Source organism: Chanodichthys erythropterus, chromosome 14 (genome assembly GCF_024489055.1).
Source record: "Chanodichthys erythropterus isolate Z2021 chromosome 14, ASM2448905v1, whole genome shotgun sequence".
NCBI classification, from domain to species: domain Eukaryota; kingdom Metazoa; phylum Chordata; class Actinopteri; order Cypriniformes; family Xenocyprididae; genus Chanodichthys; species Chanodichthys erythropterus.
In genome coordinates this window covers 31,616,842-31,631,078 of record NC_090234.1, presented here as the reverse complement: position 1 = coordinate 31,631,078, position 14,237 = coordinate 31,616,842, and the positions used below count along the sequence as shown (strand labels likewise).

At 36.4% G+C, this 14,237-nt stretch overlaps 1 protein-coding gene across 4 annotated transcripts in view; it reads right to left on the bottom strand.

Moving 5' to 3' along the window:
• The window catches only part of plcl1 (phospholipase C like 1), an 83,166-nt gene extending 74,794 nt beyond the window's left edge, over positions 1-8,372 (bottom strand). For 3 of the 4 annotated variants that reach the window (XM_067409750.1, XM_067409751.1, XM_067409753.1), the window contains exon 1: positions 7,679-8,372. In XM_067409750.1, coding sequence (XP_067265851.1) covers positions 7,679-7,852 — 174 coding nt within the window. In that variant the 5' untranslated portion in view covers positions 7,853-8,372. The remainder of the gene's footprint in view (positions 1-7,678) is intronic. The other variant, XM_067409752.1, reaches the window with a different exon arrangement.
• Between the last annotated feature and the right edge of the window lie 5,865 nt (positions 8,373-14,237).

Genomic DNA, 14,237 nt, shown 5'->3' with positions numbered 1-14,237 from the left:
TGCTCTGACATGCACTGTGAGCTGTAAAGTCTTATATAGACAGGTGTGTGGCTTTCCTAATCAAGTCCAATCAGTATAATCAAACACAGCTGGACTCAAATGATGGTGTAAAACCATCTCAAGGATGATCAGAAGAAATGGACAGCACCTGAGTTAAATATATGAGTGTCACAGCAAAGGGTCTGAATACTTAGGAGCATGTGATATTTCAGTTTTTCTTTTTTAATAAATCTGCAAAAAAGTCAACAATTCTGTGTTTTTCTGTCAATATGGAGTGTTGTGTGTACATTAATGAGGAAAAAAAAATGAACTTAAATGATTTTAGCAAATGGCTGCAATATAACAAAGAGTGAAAAATGTAAGGGGGTCTGAATACCTTCCGTACCCACTGTAGTTATTTGATTTGATAAAGTTTTAAATATGGATACTTTTCTTACAAAAATGCATCGTTTCACTTCAGAAGGCCTTTATTAAACCCACTGGAGTCATGTGGATTACTTTTTTTATGGATGGATGCATTATTTTTTACTTCAAAACATGGCCCCCCATTCACAACCATTATAAACCTTGGAGGACTATGGATATTTTTGAATATATCTCTGATTGTGCTTGTCTAAAAGAAGATTGAAGGTGAGTAAATCATTAGAAAATTTAAATTTTTGGGTGAACTATCCCTTTAATCAGAGTTTTTGTCCTAACCAACTTTAACAGCGGTATGCAATGTTTCTATTTCCGCAACATTGGGGCTGAAACAACAACAAAGTATGACAATGATAAGTACTGTTTATGTGCTTTATTTAATGTTAAAAGTGTCCAATGTGAGTTTGAATATCATTTTGCATGACCCTTATAGCAATAATGAAATTGACAATGGATTATCCACCTCAGACCTTGAAAGTAAATTCAAGGAAATAAAGGCATCTATACACATCTGAGTTAAGGCTGCTCTGTGCCCGCTCAAAATTCTGTGTAAAGATGCAATGCAGCATAAAAGCCAGACTAAATTATGCCTGTTCTGACCCACCTAAGCACCTTGTATAACAATATGCAGTTAAAATTGCTGTGTAAATGCATTTATGCCACCTCTGAGCAACATTAAACAGTCAAAGACACCTAACTGCCAAACTGTCAACTCCATGTGAACATGCAAGTCTATGCTGTGACAAAGATTGTTTCAGTCACTCAGTACACATTTTTAATAACGTGCAATTATGAATTTGATTATATTTCGTTGCGAGCGCACAGTGCAGTGCTCTTGCTGAGAGACGCCGTTCACACACATCTTGTTGGATGTGATTTTTGATAGATTTTGTCGCATCTCGTAGTCGTGTTGTATTTGGTGTGCACAGACAACTGTTGTTGTTAGGACACAGAGTTAGAATGATTCCTGAAGGATCATGTGGCACTGAAGAAGTCTGGAGAAATGGCAGCTGAAAATTCAACTTTTAACATGTCATGAATAAATTACATTTTAAAATATATTGAAATAGAAAACATTTATTTTAAATTGTATAGTATTTCTCAAGATTACCGTTTTACTGTGTTTTTATCAAATAAATGCAACCTGGATGAGCTTAGGACTCAAAAACAATAAAATCATACTGAACCCAAACTTATGAACGGTAATGTATACTAATGGCTGTTTGAAAACTCTGACATTAATGAGATTAGTGGTCATCATCACTGGAAAAAAGCTGTAATTTTTTTCTGAATTCAAATGTCAAAACTCTTTCATGCTTCAGTGACTAAAAACACTGAACATTTGAAGAGCATGTCATCTAGCATGCTGAGAACATTTGTCTCTAGGGTCTCAGTCAGTCTTCTCAGACTCTAGCGTGTGCCCTGTGCGCCAGGCCCAGGGAGGGCTGGGAAACTTCTATGACAAACTGCAGGCTGGAATAAATTTCACCCTGACAGGGTAAGAACATCATCCAAGATGTGCATACACAACAATGCAAAGAACCTGAACAGATATACTTGTCCTTTTCGAGCCACCTCATCCCTCATTTGTTTACCATGTATCACGGAAGACAGCGTGTTTGTAAGCATATCTCGGTGTCAACCCCAAACATCTAACATCCCCCCACAGCCATAGATTACTTCCCTGTCGGCTGTGGTTGACCAGGGGAGAAGTTCTAATTTGGCTGCTCTCAGTTGAGCGCCCACATGCCGAGCTCCACCCTGATGTAAAAAGTGCTCTAGTGATGAAATTTACCAACCATCCATTTCAACACCCCTCCTTCTCAGTCAGCTTGCTCATATTTTCATGCTATCATACAATCTTTTGTACTGTACTTCCTGTCTAAGTCTAAGCACGCATGGCTTTCCCTTGTCGCTGCTGTTCAGAATCACGCTCTGACATTTATAGTATACCTCTGCCTTCCTCCATCCCCTAAAGTCCCCTTTTTTGAATATTGCTGTTATTGTGGTGGGAATGTGCAGAAAAGCATAGTGCAGATCGCAGATGTACTTCTGAGATAGGTGATCATAAGTAAAAGTGTGCACCAGACAAGCTCAAAATCAGCTGTGGGTTGGGTGTTACTAAACAGGAAGCTATAAACAGTTAGTTCCTTCAGCGATCACACTCCTTCACCTCAGAACTTCTCTCTATTTCTTTCTGTATCACCTCCTGACTTCTTTGCAATGCGTTCCAGCCATCTCCACACCAAGGTGTGATGATAACTGTAAAATGCTACTTGCATGATCAAATGCTGAAACAACAACCAAGGGCAGCTAGCTTAAAAATTTGGGTAATGGTGTTTTGAACTTCACAATAGTCTTCAGCTTTTGGCAGTTTGTCTAAAAACAAAGTTTGGCATTATTTTGCCTTTTCTTCAAAAGCCTCGACTCGCATAGAGTGGCCAAACAAGGCACTTTTTGTCCAATTTTCACCTGGCACTGAAAAGCAAGGAAGTGTTAAGGAAGTTAATGAGACAGGGTCTTCAGGATGCAGGCACCTGAGGTACTTCTAGGAAACAGAGCCAAATTCACTGAAATATGCACAGGAAAGGGGCTGTGAAATGTCAAAATTTGCATCCTCTCATAAAAGAATGTGTATACTTTCCAAATGACACGCAGACAGGGATAAAACACCTTAGTGGTCACCATACCAATCTAGTTTTCCTCATATATTTGGATCATAAACCAACTTATGTAATACAGACACATAAAAACACACAGTACACCGCATGATCACAAGAGAGGTCCCAGTGACTTAAATGAGTGCTTGTATCAGATAGGAAGGATAACATCATTCAGTGGATTGTGGCACCAGTATCTGAGTGACACTAGAGGACAGAGGGCCCAGTCTGCCTTCAGGACACCGTCAAACTCACATACACATGCCTACTTTACCACAAAGTCAGTCACAGAGTGTCATAGCAGCTACATTGTCACTGCTCTTGATCAGCAGCCAGCGACGCTTTTTAAACAATCACTGTCCAGAACAGAGTGCAACACTACAGAACAAAGTTTACTGTGATCAAAAAGCATGTCAAATTACTAAATTGGTAAACAACAATGAATAATGGATCCTGAAGGTTTCTTCACAGCAAGTCGTTTTCAAAGTGTTTAATATCATTAGATGTTGGTCAGTTCTGACTAGTTCATTCTTCAAAACCTTTTGTGTTATATGGAAGAAAGACAGGAAGTGATGACATTTTTCATTTTTGGTTGAACCATTATTTAATGAGTGAGAAATCTTGTTTGTGTTTTCCTGAGAAAACTGTGAGGAGAGAGAGAGAGAAACATGGAGGTAAGGGAGTAAAAAGTGGGACAGAGATTAGCAGAAAATGGCAAAGCAGAACAAAAAGGAAATGAGAGAGAATCTTGAATTACAGCAAATAAGGTGAAATGTGAGGGAGAGATTGTATGGAAGACTGTAATGGATACACAATACTAAGCTGTGGTCAGACAGCATTGATTAAATGGAAAGTGCTCGTGAGGCTGTGAAAACAAGCAAGGTGTTCCCCAGGGCTCTGTACTTGAGCTTCCCCAAGTTTGTTTTTCTGCTCAACTGGCAAAACTCACTAAAGCTTCACTCTCAAATTTGCAGAGTGGTTTCCTACTTCCTCAATCACACCAAAAGGAACTGTACTTCATTACTATACTTAAGTATAACACTTTTTTTGTGAAATTTCTTTTACTAAACTACTACAGAATATGTATATTTTATTTGTACTTGTAAATTTCCAACAATTTTTTTTATGTCATTCAGACCTTTAGAATACAAATAGCATATTTCACAAGTCATCATGACTTAAATACCTAATTTTACTGAAATAATACAAATTAATGTGATCTAATGAATGATAGGTTAGTTTACAAAATATAACTGTGTATCAAACTTTCCTCAAAAAGAAAATCTACACTCTAGAAGATCTAGAAAATCTGTTGATTGATTTCTAGAGCTAACAAAAACATTTTTGTTTTAAATAATTAAGTACAAGTAAATTAAACATTTTGCATTCACTTGTGTATGTATCTGAATGGACAATTAAAATGGACTTATATTGAGTCAAATTTGGAAATTGGACACAGTACTACTCATAGCACACTCCTCTACTTAACACCTCTTCCATTGTCCACACACAAAGAAATGCATGTAGGCCTCTTTTTTCTTTTATTCAAGCATGAGAGCAGGTCAAAAACAGCAGGTCAACAAGTGGCTATTATCTCCGGAGCACCACACTAATATACTGTAAACAAATGCAAATCTGTAACCATGTTAGCAATCCAAAAAACATATATATAGCAATTATCTGTTAAACTTTTTCAATGAGTTACATCACAAGTTGCGTCACAAATCAATTTGTTTTTGCTATCATCTCAGTCAAGTGCATGGAGGCATGGGGGGGGCTTCAATTCCATTATGCTTATTACGCTGATGTGCGCTCTTGCGCATGCACTATTGCACAGGGGGAGCTCTGTAGATATCAAGCAAGCAACAAGTTCTCGAGTCTTATTAAATAGGTGTAAGCTACAACTTCTGCATCCATTTAAAAAACAATAATGGCTCTGGACATTTTCTTGGAGGGTTGCGTACTTTGGCGGAGGACAGGGAACGTTACTCATTCTGGATCTGAAACAAACTGGACCAAGAACCCGGGATGGGATGAGTCACATGAACGCTGCCCCCTCTCTCTGCTCTATCGACAGTGCCTGTCACTGACATCATCAGCTTCTTTGCCATCTGTCAATTACCCTGTGCCACTTCCTGCTCACTGAAATAAGCCTATTCGAGACCTGAAATTCTTTACTGGTTCTATGGTTCCATGAAGAGCCTTTAATATCCACAGAACCTTTCTATTACACAAAAGGAAAACAAGATTGTTTCAATTTTTAAAAAGTGCTTCACACTAAAAAAAAAAATAATTTCATTTAATGTTCTTTTAAGAACCGTTTACTGAAAGTTTCTCTGAAGTGTCAAGAGTGTTCTGAACTTGGTTATGGGCAGCATTCAAATACAAATGCAAAATCTAATGTCTAAACAGCAAGAAATTACATCACAAATATGAAAAAGCCACAAATGAAGTCTCAAAAGTTGCAATTATGACAATGACAAAGCAATGTGCACAGTTAAAGGGTAAGCGACGAGAATATTTTTATGCGCCAAAAAACAAAAATAAATTTCGACTTTTTAACAATATCTAGTGAAGGCCGATTTCAAAACACTGCTTCATGAAGCTACGGAGCTTAACGAATCGAATCAGTGGTTAGAAGTGCCAAAGTCATGTGATTTCAGCAGTTTGACGGTTTGATACGCGATCCAAGTCACTGATTCGACACAAAAGATTTGAAAGCTCCAAAGCAGTGTTTTGAATTCGGCCATCACTAGATATTGTTAAAAAGTCGTTATTTTGGTGCACAAAAAATATTCTCGTCACCGTACTCACGTGAACTGTTTTAAATATGTTTATGGATCTTGAGAGAGGAAGCACCATTGCTGTCTATGCAGGCCTTACTGAGCCATCAGATTTCATAAAAAATATCTTAACTTATGTTCCGAAGATGAACAAAGGTCTTACGGGTGTGGAACGACATGAGGGTGAGTAATTAATGACATTATTTTCATTTTTGGGTAAACTAACCCTTTAACATTTATTGTCACAACATGGCAACAGTCACTCGAAAGTGCCCTTTTTAATAAATGTTACATATGCCTCGTAGCTGGAGGCCCCTCAGTCAGTCACTGGCCCCGTTGGCTTGCTTCATAATCCTTCTACCTAATCAGGCTGACGATAATTGGCTGACCTTCACTGCAAAGCACTGATGGAGAGTCATTGCTGCATTGCTCCATAACACTGGATCAATGATTATCTAAAGCATTCGTAAACCCAAGACCCTACGGGCATTTGTGTGTTTCAAACATGTCTGGCTGTTGATATGACCTCTTGACATGTCATTTTCTTCAGGAATCCTTGTATGAAATAGGTGTCCACTTTCATGTGCCACTTTTTAGTCATCGTCTGGTTTACTCTTGCAAATCTGGAACTGTTTTAGGTCAACCTTTAGGTCACAATGGCCTTGCAGTTTACATACTGTAACAACCATTATATGGAAAACGGCCTCTGGCACGTTTCGTTTCACTGCTTGTGTGTTAAAGGGGACAAAAATGCTTCCATCCAAGAAAAGCAGACCAAATGTCTATGGTTATTTTACTTAATGATTAGTGATCTAGTGACTTGCAAAACCGTACTTGCACTGATGTTTTTGAACCTATGTGGATAATAGAAAAATAAATGCCATTAAAGTCTGTAAATGTCTATATAACTCATGGCAATATCATTATTACTCTAAGGCTTAACAGCATTTCTCTTGTAATTAAATTCCTACTGTCATGTGATTTCACAGGTGAGGATGTGTGAATTCAGCAAGAAACTCCTGTGAGTTATAAATATCAAGATAAAGGTTCAACTTCAAGGATTCAAGGCACAATGCTAAGATCTGTAATGCAACCAGTGGATTCAGTTATTTTTATGGATAAACTTTACATCATTTCTATTCATAAGGAACGCTAATATCAGAATTCAGGGATGAATCTACACCAATAGTTATAAACCAGGTTGCGAAAAGGGTCACAGACGGCAGGGAAAAACAATACTACGCAAAAAATAAAATAAGTTAAACCATATAATTTAAAGTTATCATTGCAAAACCAATAGCATAATTTCTTCTTCTAAAAGGGACCAGAAAATTTTAATATCAAATGCTGTACATTCAATCAAACTCTATTCTGTTTTTAACAAAAGACGACCAGATGCAAACATGGACCAGTTGAATATCATGCCCTTGATTTTAGGAATATTTTTGTTTACTTTTACAACAGACAGTTTCGGTAGTAGGCTGGGTTGCACTTAATGTGACGTCTGGGTCCTGAAGCAAAACCTGTTGAGAATCACTGTGAACTCTTGGCTGGTAACTAAATGGTTATAGGTTCGAAGCCCACAAGTTTCAACACTGCGTCCTTGATCAAGTCACAAACCCTTAAACGTAACTCCACGAGAACTGAACCTGTCATAACTTGTATGAACTGCGAGGATGTTTACATGTTGAGGGTTAATCACTTCACTCAATTCCACAGTCTGAATTCTTGTTAAGTTTTATTTGAACAGACATGATCGAGTACGATTCACAGAACCAAACTCTTGACAACTCATAGGCGTGTTTCTTCTTTTACCTTAATGATGCTGCTCCTCCTCGGTGCCATTTTCACCGACTCCAGGAGAGCCGCCTCATCGCGCTCCACCAGCGGCACGCTGACTCCACTCCGCCGTCCTGATCGAATCGCTCTCGGTGGGATGAAGTCCGGAGCTCCATCTCCGCACACCCCGTCCTCGTAAGACTCCGACATCTCAAGGATTAGTTGGTTAGGAAATCAATATAATTTTACTCTGATACGTATTTGGACCCAAGAACGTCCACATCCAACTCTTGATATGCGTCTTTGGGTATCTCCAGTAGTCCAATTTAACTTAATTGCGCAGACTGTACGGCAGGTTGAGAATGGATCTCGTTCCTTGAGCCCATCCTAAAGCAACTTTTGCCAGTCAAATACTTCGAAGAAAAAATTATATGTATAATAAATGACTCATGAATCATTCTCTTGCGCAACAGGACTCAAGCATCACCGAGCAACAAGTTTAAAAGTACCTAACTTCTCTTACTGATCCAGTGTGCGTCAAATAATCTGAATCTGACACGTGCAAAAATGCACATTTGTTAACAGATATGCAGGAAAGCGGAGGGAATGCGGGTCACCAAATACTAACGGGCATCAAAACAACCCCAAATGTGCGCGTTCTGTGTCAGCATGATGGAATAGAAACGCCGGAGTAATGGTTGTGGATGTTGATCGCCTCATCTCACTGTGTTGTTTGGTTAGTCAAGAATGAAGAACGCCACTGACACTGGCACAACCTCTTAGATCCGCTAAACCCGCCCCTCGCGTCCGTAAGCTCGTGATTGACTGGTGTCGCGACCAATCAGACACTCTCAATGTTCCACAAACTCTAATCGGTCATCTTTCAAAGAGGAGGAGCTATGCGTATGAGCTTCAGGAATGTTACTCATTTGAGTTTACCAGATGTTTGGGAGAAAAGAAGCTTGGGGTATTACTTTCCCGAAGTATTTGGGGGTAGAAAAAAGGGGATAGTCCGATAATATTGACAGTCTGTGTTGTGTATCAAAAAGATATGCAATTAACGCGTTTTCCGAGGAAGCGTTCCAAATAGCACACTTCTTCACTTACAATGTTGCAGTCATTGAATCGACGCATGCTCTGTTGTTTGACATTTGAATTTAAAATGAAAGATTTGATAAAGTTCGACAAACCTTGAGTTTCTAATTTTGTGACTTGCTCTCGTGTGAAAAACATTTAAGAACAAATTTTCCCAAAACGATTGCATTGTTTACAACATTACACAACAAAATGACAAATACTTTAAAATTAAACTATTAAAAAAATAAAAACAAATGTAAAATATTGATTAAAAGTGTCAATGATACTAAAATAACACTGCTGAGCAGATACATGAAAAACAACATAAAATAATAAGTAAATGTAAAGTAAGTTACATAGAATGCATTATTCATAAGCAAAATTTTGTAGGCTAATTTAATGGTGTTTATTCTTCATAAATATTACTAAGCTAAAATAAAACTTAACTTCATAAAAATGCTTTTTTTTTTTATGTATAAAGAACTTTGCATTTGCAATTTATTATATAATCGTCATCCAAGAAAATCAAGTATACATACTGGTGGTCCCTGAGTCGATTTTATTATTTCTGTCCCTGACAAAATGAGTGTCTTTCAAATGCCTTTATAGCAGACATAGCTGGTTTTGCTATATTAATATTATCCATTATAAGACATTGCCTATTTAATAAAAATAGACAGCAGAACCACACTGAGATGAGGCCTTTAACACTTAAATGATGAATGTAATCCTAAATGATATCTGGACTGCCCTCTATGTGCCTGATGTGTGTGCAGAACTCGTGACAAAAGTGTGTGAATATGGTTCGTAAAACTCGCACAGAAACGCAGAGTAAAAGAACATTGTGAAGCCCTTATGACGAGCCAACTGATGTACCAGGTGAATGAGAGCTTGCTCCAGATTCAAGCCCTCTGTGAAAAGTAGACAGAGCCCGAGGGTCATTAACGCAGGGCTAAAAACTCTAACACCTCTCTGCAGCTTTTCCCCTAGCGTCAAGTTGCCATGGTTAAACTAAACCCTCTCTATGAGAACAGTGTCATTAAGGAGAGCTCTAATATACACTTTAAGTAGTGTTTTAATATCATACTTTGCTTTGCCACACCTTACATTTTTAGGACATTGGGTAGCACAGGAGGGTTATGAAATGTTCTCAGAAAAGAAAAATGAGAAAGAACTTCAGACAAGAAATACAACAGTGTAAGAATAGGGTCTGTTTTAGTCAGCCCAAAAGTAGACCGTTGGTGTAAGATGTTGGATGTGTGTGTTTGACTTAACAGTTTATTAGGCAAAAAGGTTTGGAAACTATATCTTCTCATTGCAAAGTTCAACTCCACAACATACGCCACTTTATATTTATGTTAGAAAATTTATGTTAGTGTCCATTTATATGAGCAATATATGGAGGATATCTGTAAAAAAATATAAGTCTTAGGCTATAGGCCTAGTCCTTCACTATCACCTACAAAGATTAGCTATATTCAGTATCTGCCTTATTTCATATATTTATATTTTAGAACCAGGTTTACACTTAACTCAGCAAACTTTAAATAAATGACGTTACAATCATGTCCACTATAATAACTTAAATGTGTGTACATTCATACCTTGAAATATTACAAAACATACAACAGTTTTCACGGAAGTGTAATTATGTATCCGCGTTTTAAACTAGGAAACTAGCAACAGCGCTCTCAAGTGTATGAGGTGAAGTACTACAACGATTTAGAAACCTTAAAATTAACTTTTGATAGTATATTTTTTTTATTCAGACATTTGATACCTCAGACGATTTAACAAATATAGAGCATACTTTGAAAATAAGGTACATCTGTGATTTATGAACTCTAAACTGATTGTTTACCTAGTAGCTAAACTAGTGCTCAAAATGTTGCTACAATGTACTTTTTGTAAGTGAAGTTAGTGTTGGTAAAACACTCCAAAACAAGAGCTTGTTATTGCCAGAGAGCACAGGCGAGTGTGAGAGGTGACAGATGTGTGTCAGGGTCGGGTTGCTCTTATCTCTGTGTCCTTCAGCTCTGCTTCTTTGCTCCCTTTTCGGTGAAGAATGAGATAACAGCAGGTGCAGGGAGTATTTCTGTCTCGATTCTTTAGTATGTTAGAGCCTCAATTGTATTTCAAAACAAAGTCAAAATCAAATGTTCACAATGTGTTAGAAGAAGTTTTGGACAAAAGTGGTCAATGCACTAAACTCGTGAAAAGTTTTTAGAAGCTTAAAAAGTATTTGAAAGACTAAATTATCTACAACAATCTTGGCATTATTGCTTTTCATTTAAAAATGTTTCTACAGAGTTTCTGTCAGCACTGTTTATTTCCGTCCTCTTATCTCTGACCTATTTCAGGTAGGTTTCTGCACTCTACATCTCTTCACATCATTCAAAACTGAATTGCATTTCTCTTGTGTTGGCTCAAAGTGTTGAAAACACTCAAGTAAAGGACTCTCCTTTCACTCTCCTTTACGAACTCTCACATTTTCACAAGAGGGAAAATGCTAAAAACCATAAAGCATTTTTTTAAGGGGGTTGCATTATGTCTTAGCTGTCCTTATATTCAGTCATAATAATAGTCATGTTTAACTTAACGACAGACAACAGGTTTGTTTAAAAATATTTGGTGAGGGCCAACAGCAAATGTCAATATCTGCATATCTGGATTTTCCTTTTCTTTCTTTCTTTCTTTCTTTCTTTCTTTCTTTCTTTCTTTCTTTCTTTCTTTCTTTCTTTCTTTCTTTTTTGTTTGTTTCACATCATTTTTTATTCTATAATAGTAATCTGTTGCAAAAATATACCTATATATATATATATATATATATATATATATATATATATATATATATATACACACACACAGTACAGTCCAAAAGTTTGGAACCACTAAGATTTTTAATGTTTTTAAAAGAAGTTTCATCTGCTCACCAAGGCTACATTTATTTAATTAAAAATACAGTAAAAAAAACAGTAATATTGTGAAATATTATTACAATTTAAAATAACTGTGTACTATTTCAATATATTTGACAAAGTAATTTATTCCTGTGATGCAAAGCTGAATTTTCAGCATCGTTACTCCAGTCTTCAGTGTCACATGATCCTTCAGAAATCATTCTAATATGCTGATCTGCTGCTCAATAAACATTTATGATTATTTTCAATGTTGAAAACAGTTGTGTACTTTTTTTTTTTTTTTTTTCAGGATTCCTTGATGAATAGAAAGTTCAAAAGAACAGCATTTATCTGAAATACAATTCTGTAGCATTATACACTACCGTTCAAAAGTTTGGGGTCAGTAAGAATTTTTATTTTATTTTTTTTAAAAGAAATTAAAGAAATGAATACTTTTATTCAGCAAGGATGTATTAAATCAATCAAAAGTGGCAGTAAAGACATTTATAATGTTACAAAAGATTAGATTTCAGATAAACACTGTTTTTTTGAACTTTCTATTCATCAAATAATCCTGAAAAAAAAATATTGTACACAAATATTTTGTACAATTGTACACATTAAATATTTCTTGAGCAGCAGATCAGCATATTAGAATGATTTCTGAAGGATCATGTGACACAATACTGGAGTAATGATGCTGAAAATTCAGCTTTGCATCACAGGAATAAATTACTTTGTGAAATATATTCAAATAGAAAACAGTTTTAAATTGTAATAATATTTCACAATATTACTGTTTTTACTGTATTTTTAATTAAATAAATGTAGCCTTGGTTATTTATTTATTTTTTATTTTTTTGCAACAGATTACTATTATTCAGCCAGGATTAGACCTTAGTTCAATTAGGACATTGTGTGCATCTTGACACAAAACAATGTCACTGACATATTTTAAGATATGTCAGTACAAGTTGCTTTCAGTTAAAACAGCTCAAACATCCATTTTAGTCTCGGACTAGGCTCTAGCCTTGTCTGTGAAACCAGGGGGGTATGAGTGGCAAAAGATCCACACACATTTTATAACACAATGAGATAAAAAAAAAAAAATATTCTAACCAATATGACTGCCACTTCTTGTTATTTTGTACCTACAGTAGTGTAAGTCTTAATTTATAATAACAAACAGAAATAAACTTGTTTTGATTACTTTAAAGTACTATTAAATACAAGGTTGTTACAAGTGTTGAACGGTAGATGGCGTTGTGCACAAGTATTGGAGAAGAAGCGCGTAATGTTCATTTGTAAGATTGAATTCCAGTTTAGTGGCCTTTGTGTCGTTAAGAAGCCTAGTTTGAATATGTGATCAGTCAGAACTAAGCAATATTATAGCTACCCTTAATATTTACTTTTATTTTCTTGTTAGATATTTCCTCAATAAGGCAATTTGCGAAAATTAGTATTGAAGAGATTGGGGAGTGTTGCACATTTTGTTTCACACATCTCAAACTTTGATATAATCTTCACATATTTACCAGCTATAAATTAAAGTATTAAAAAAAAAAAAAATCGTACAACTTCTACAGCCACCTTAGTATGGTGGTGGTCAACGTGATAGTGATTTCATTTCTGATTGGCTACAACTCACATCTTGTTACAACACCCCTGGTTTCCCCTATATTATGTAGTTAAGTGGCTTTTAATTACTCGACAAGATGAAATAAGATACAAATCCATCACTAAAGCAAATACAAAGAAGTGTCCGTTTGAAATGTTGAAATCAATCCATCCAGGACTCAAACCGTGGGGGTGCTATCCATTGAAAATGACTGTAAAAAGTTACACTTAATTGATTCTCATCAGATATGATCTCACTGGAGCTCAGGTATAGATGAATAGGTTATGTAGTAGAGTCAGGATTATGTGTCAGAGCAACTGGTGTAGGCCAGTTCAATCTCAGAGGAACAGAGCTGGAGTCATTTGTATCAGATGAGATGTCTGTATTCGTTTGGGGATGAAAATGTAGAGACAGGTGATTTTCAGAAGTAGTTTAAAATTAAAGTTTTGTGTCGGTTTACCTACTGTATATTTGTTTCCGTCCTACACTGTGTTTAAAGAAGGCATGGGTTTCCTTCCCAGTGTCCTGTGGGTGTGGTCTCAGAATGACAGCAGTTTCCGGTCTAGGACCCAGACTTGTTATTTCTGAGCACTGACTAAGAGGCACATGAGCAGACAGATGTGTGACATACTGTCGAGAAATAAAATGTAGACGTTCTTTCATTTCTATGAAAGATTAACAAATACAATCCATATTATTCCAACTTTGGATTTGGCTCTTAATTTATAAATGCATCAGATGTCTGTTGTATTGCAGGGCAACCCAAGGCCATGTAATCTAAAAAGAATTACAGGAAATTTGAAACAAAGATGTTTTTGGAATTGATTTTGAATACTATGGAAACTAATCCCTAATCATAACTATTGTGTCTTGAATGGCAAGAGCCAAAACAATAAAGCGACACAAAGCCACTAAAATGAGCTGCTTTCAAAAATATGCCGCTTGTGGCTGGTTAATGCGACTGTTGTTCAGCGTGGAGGTCACGGCCAGCAGGTGGGTA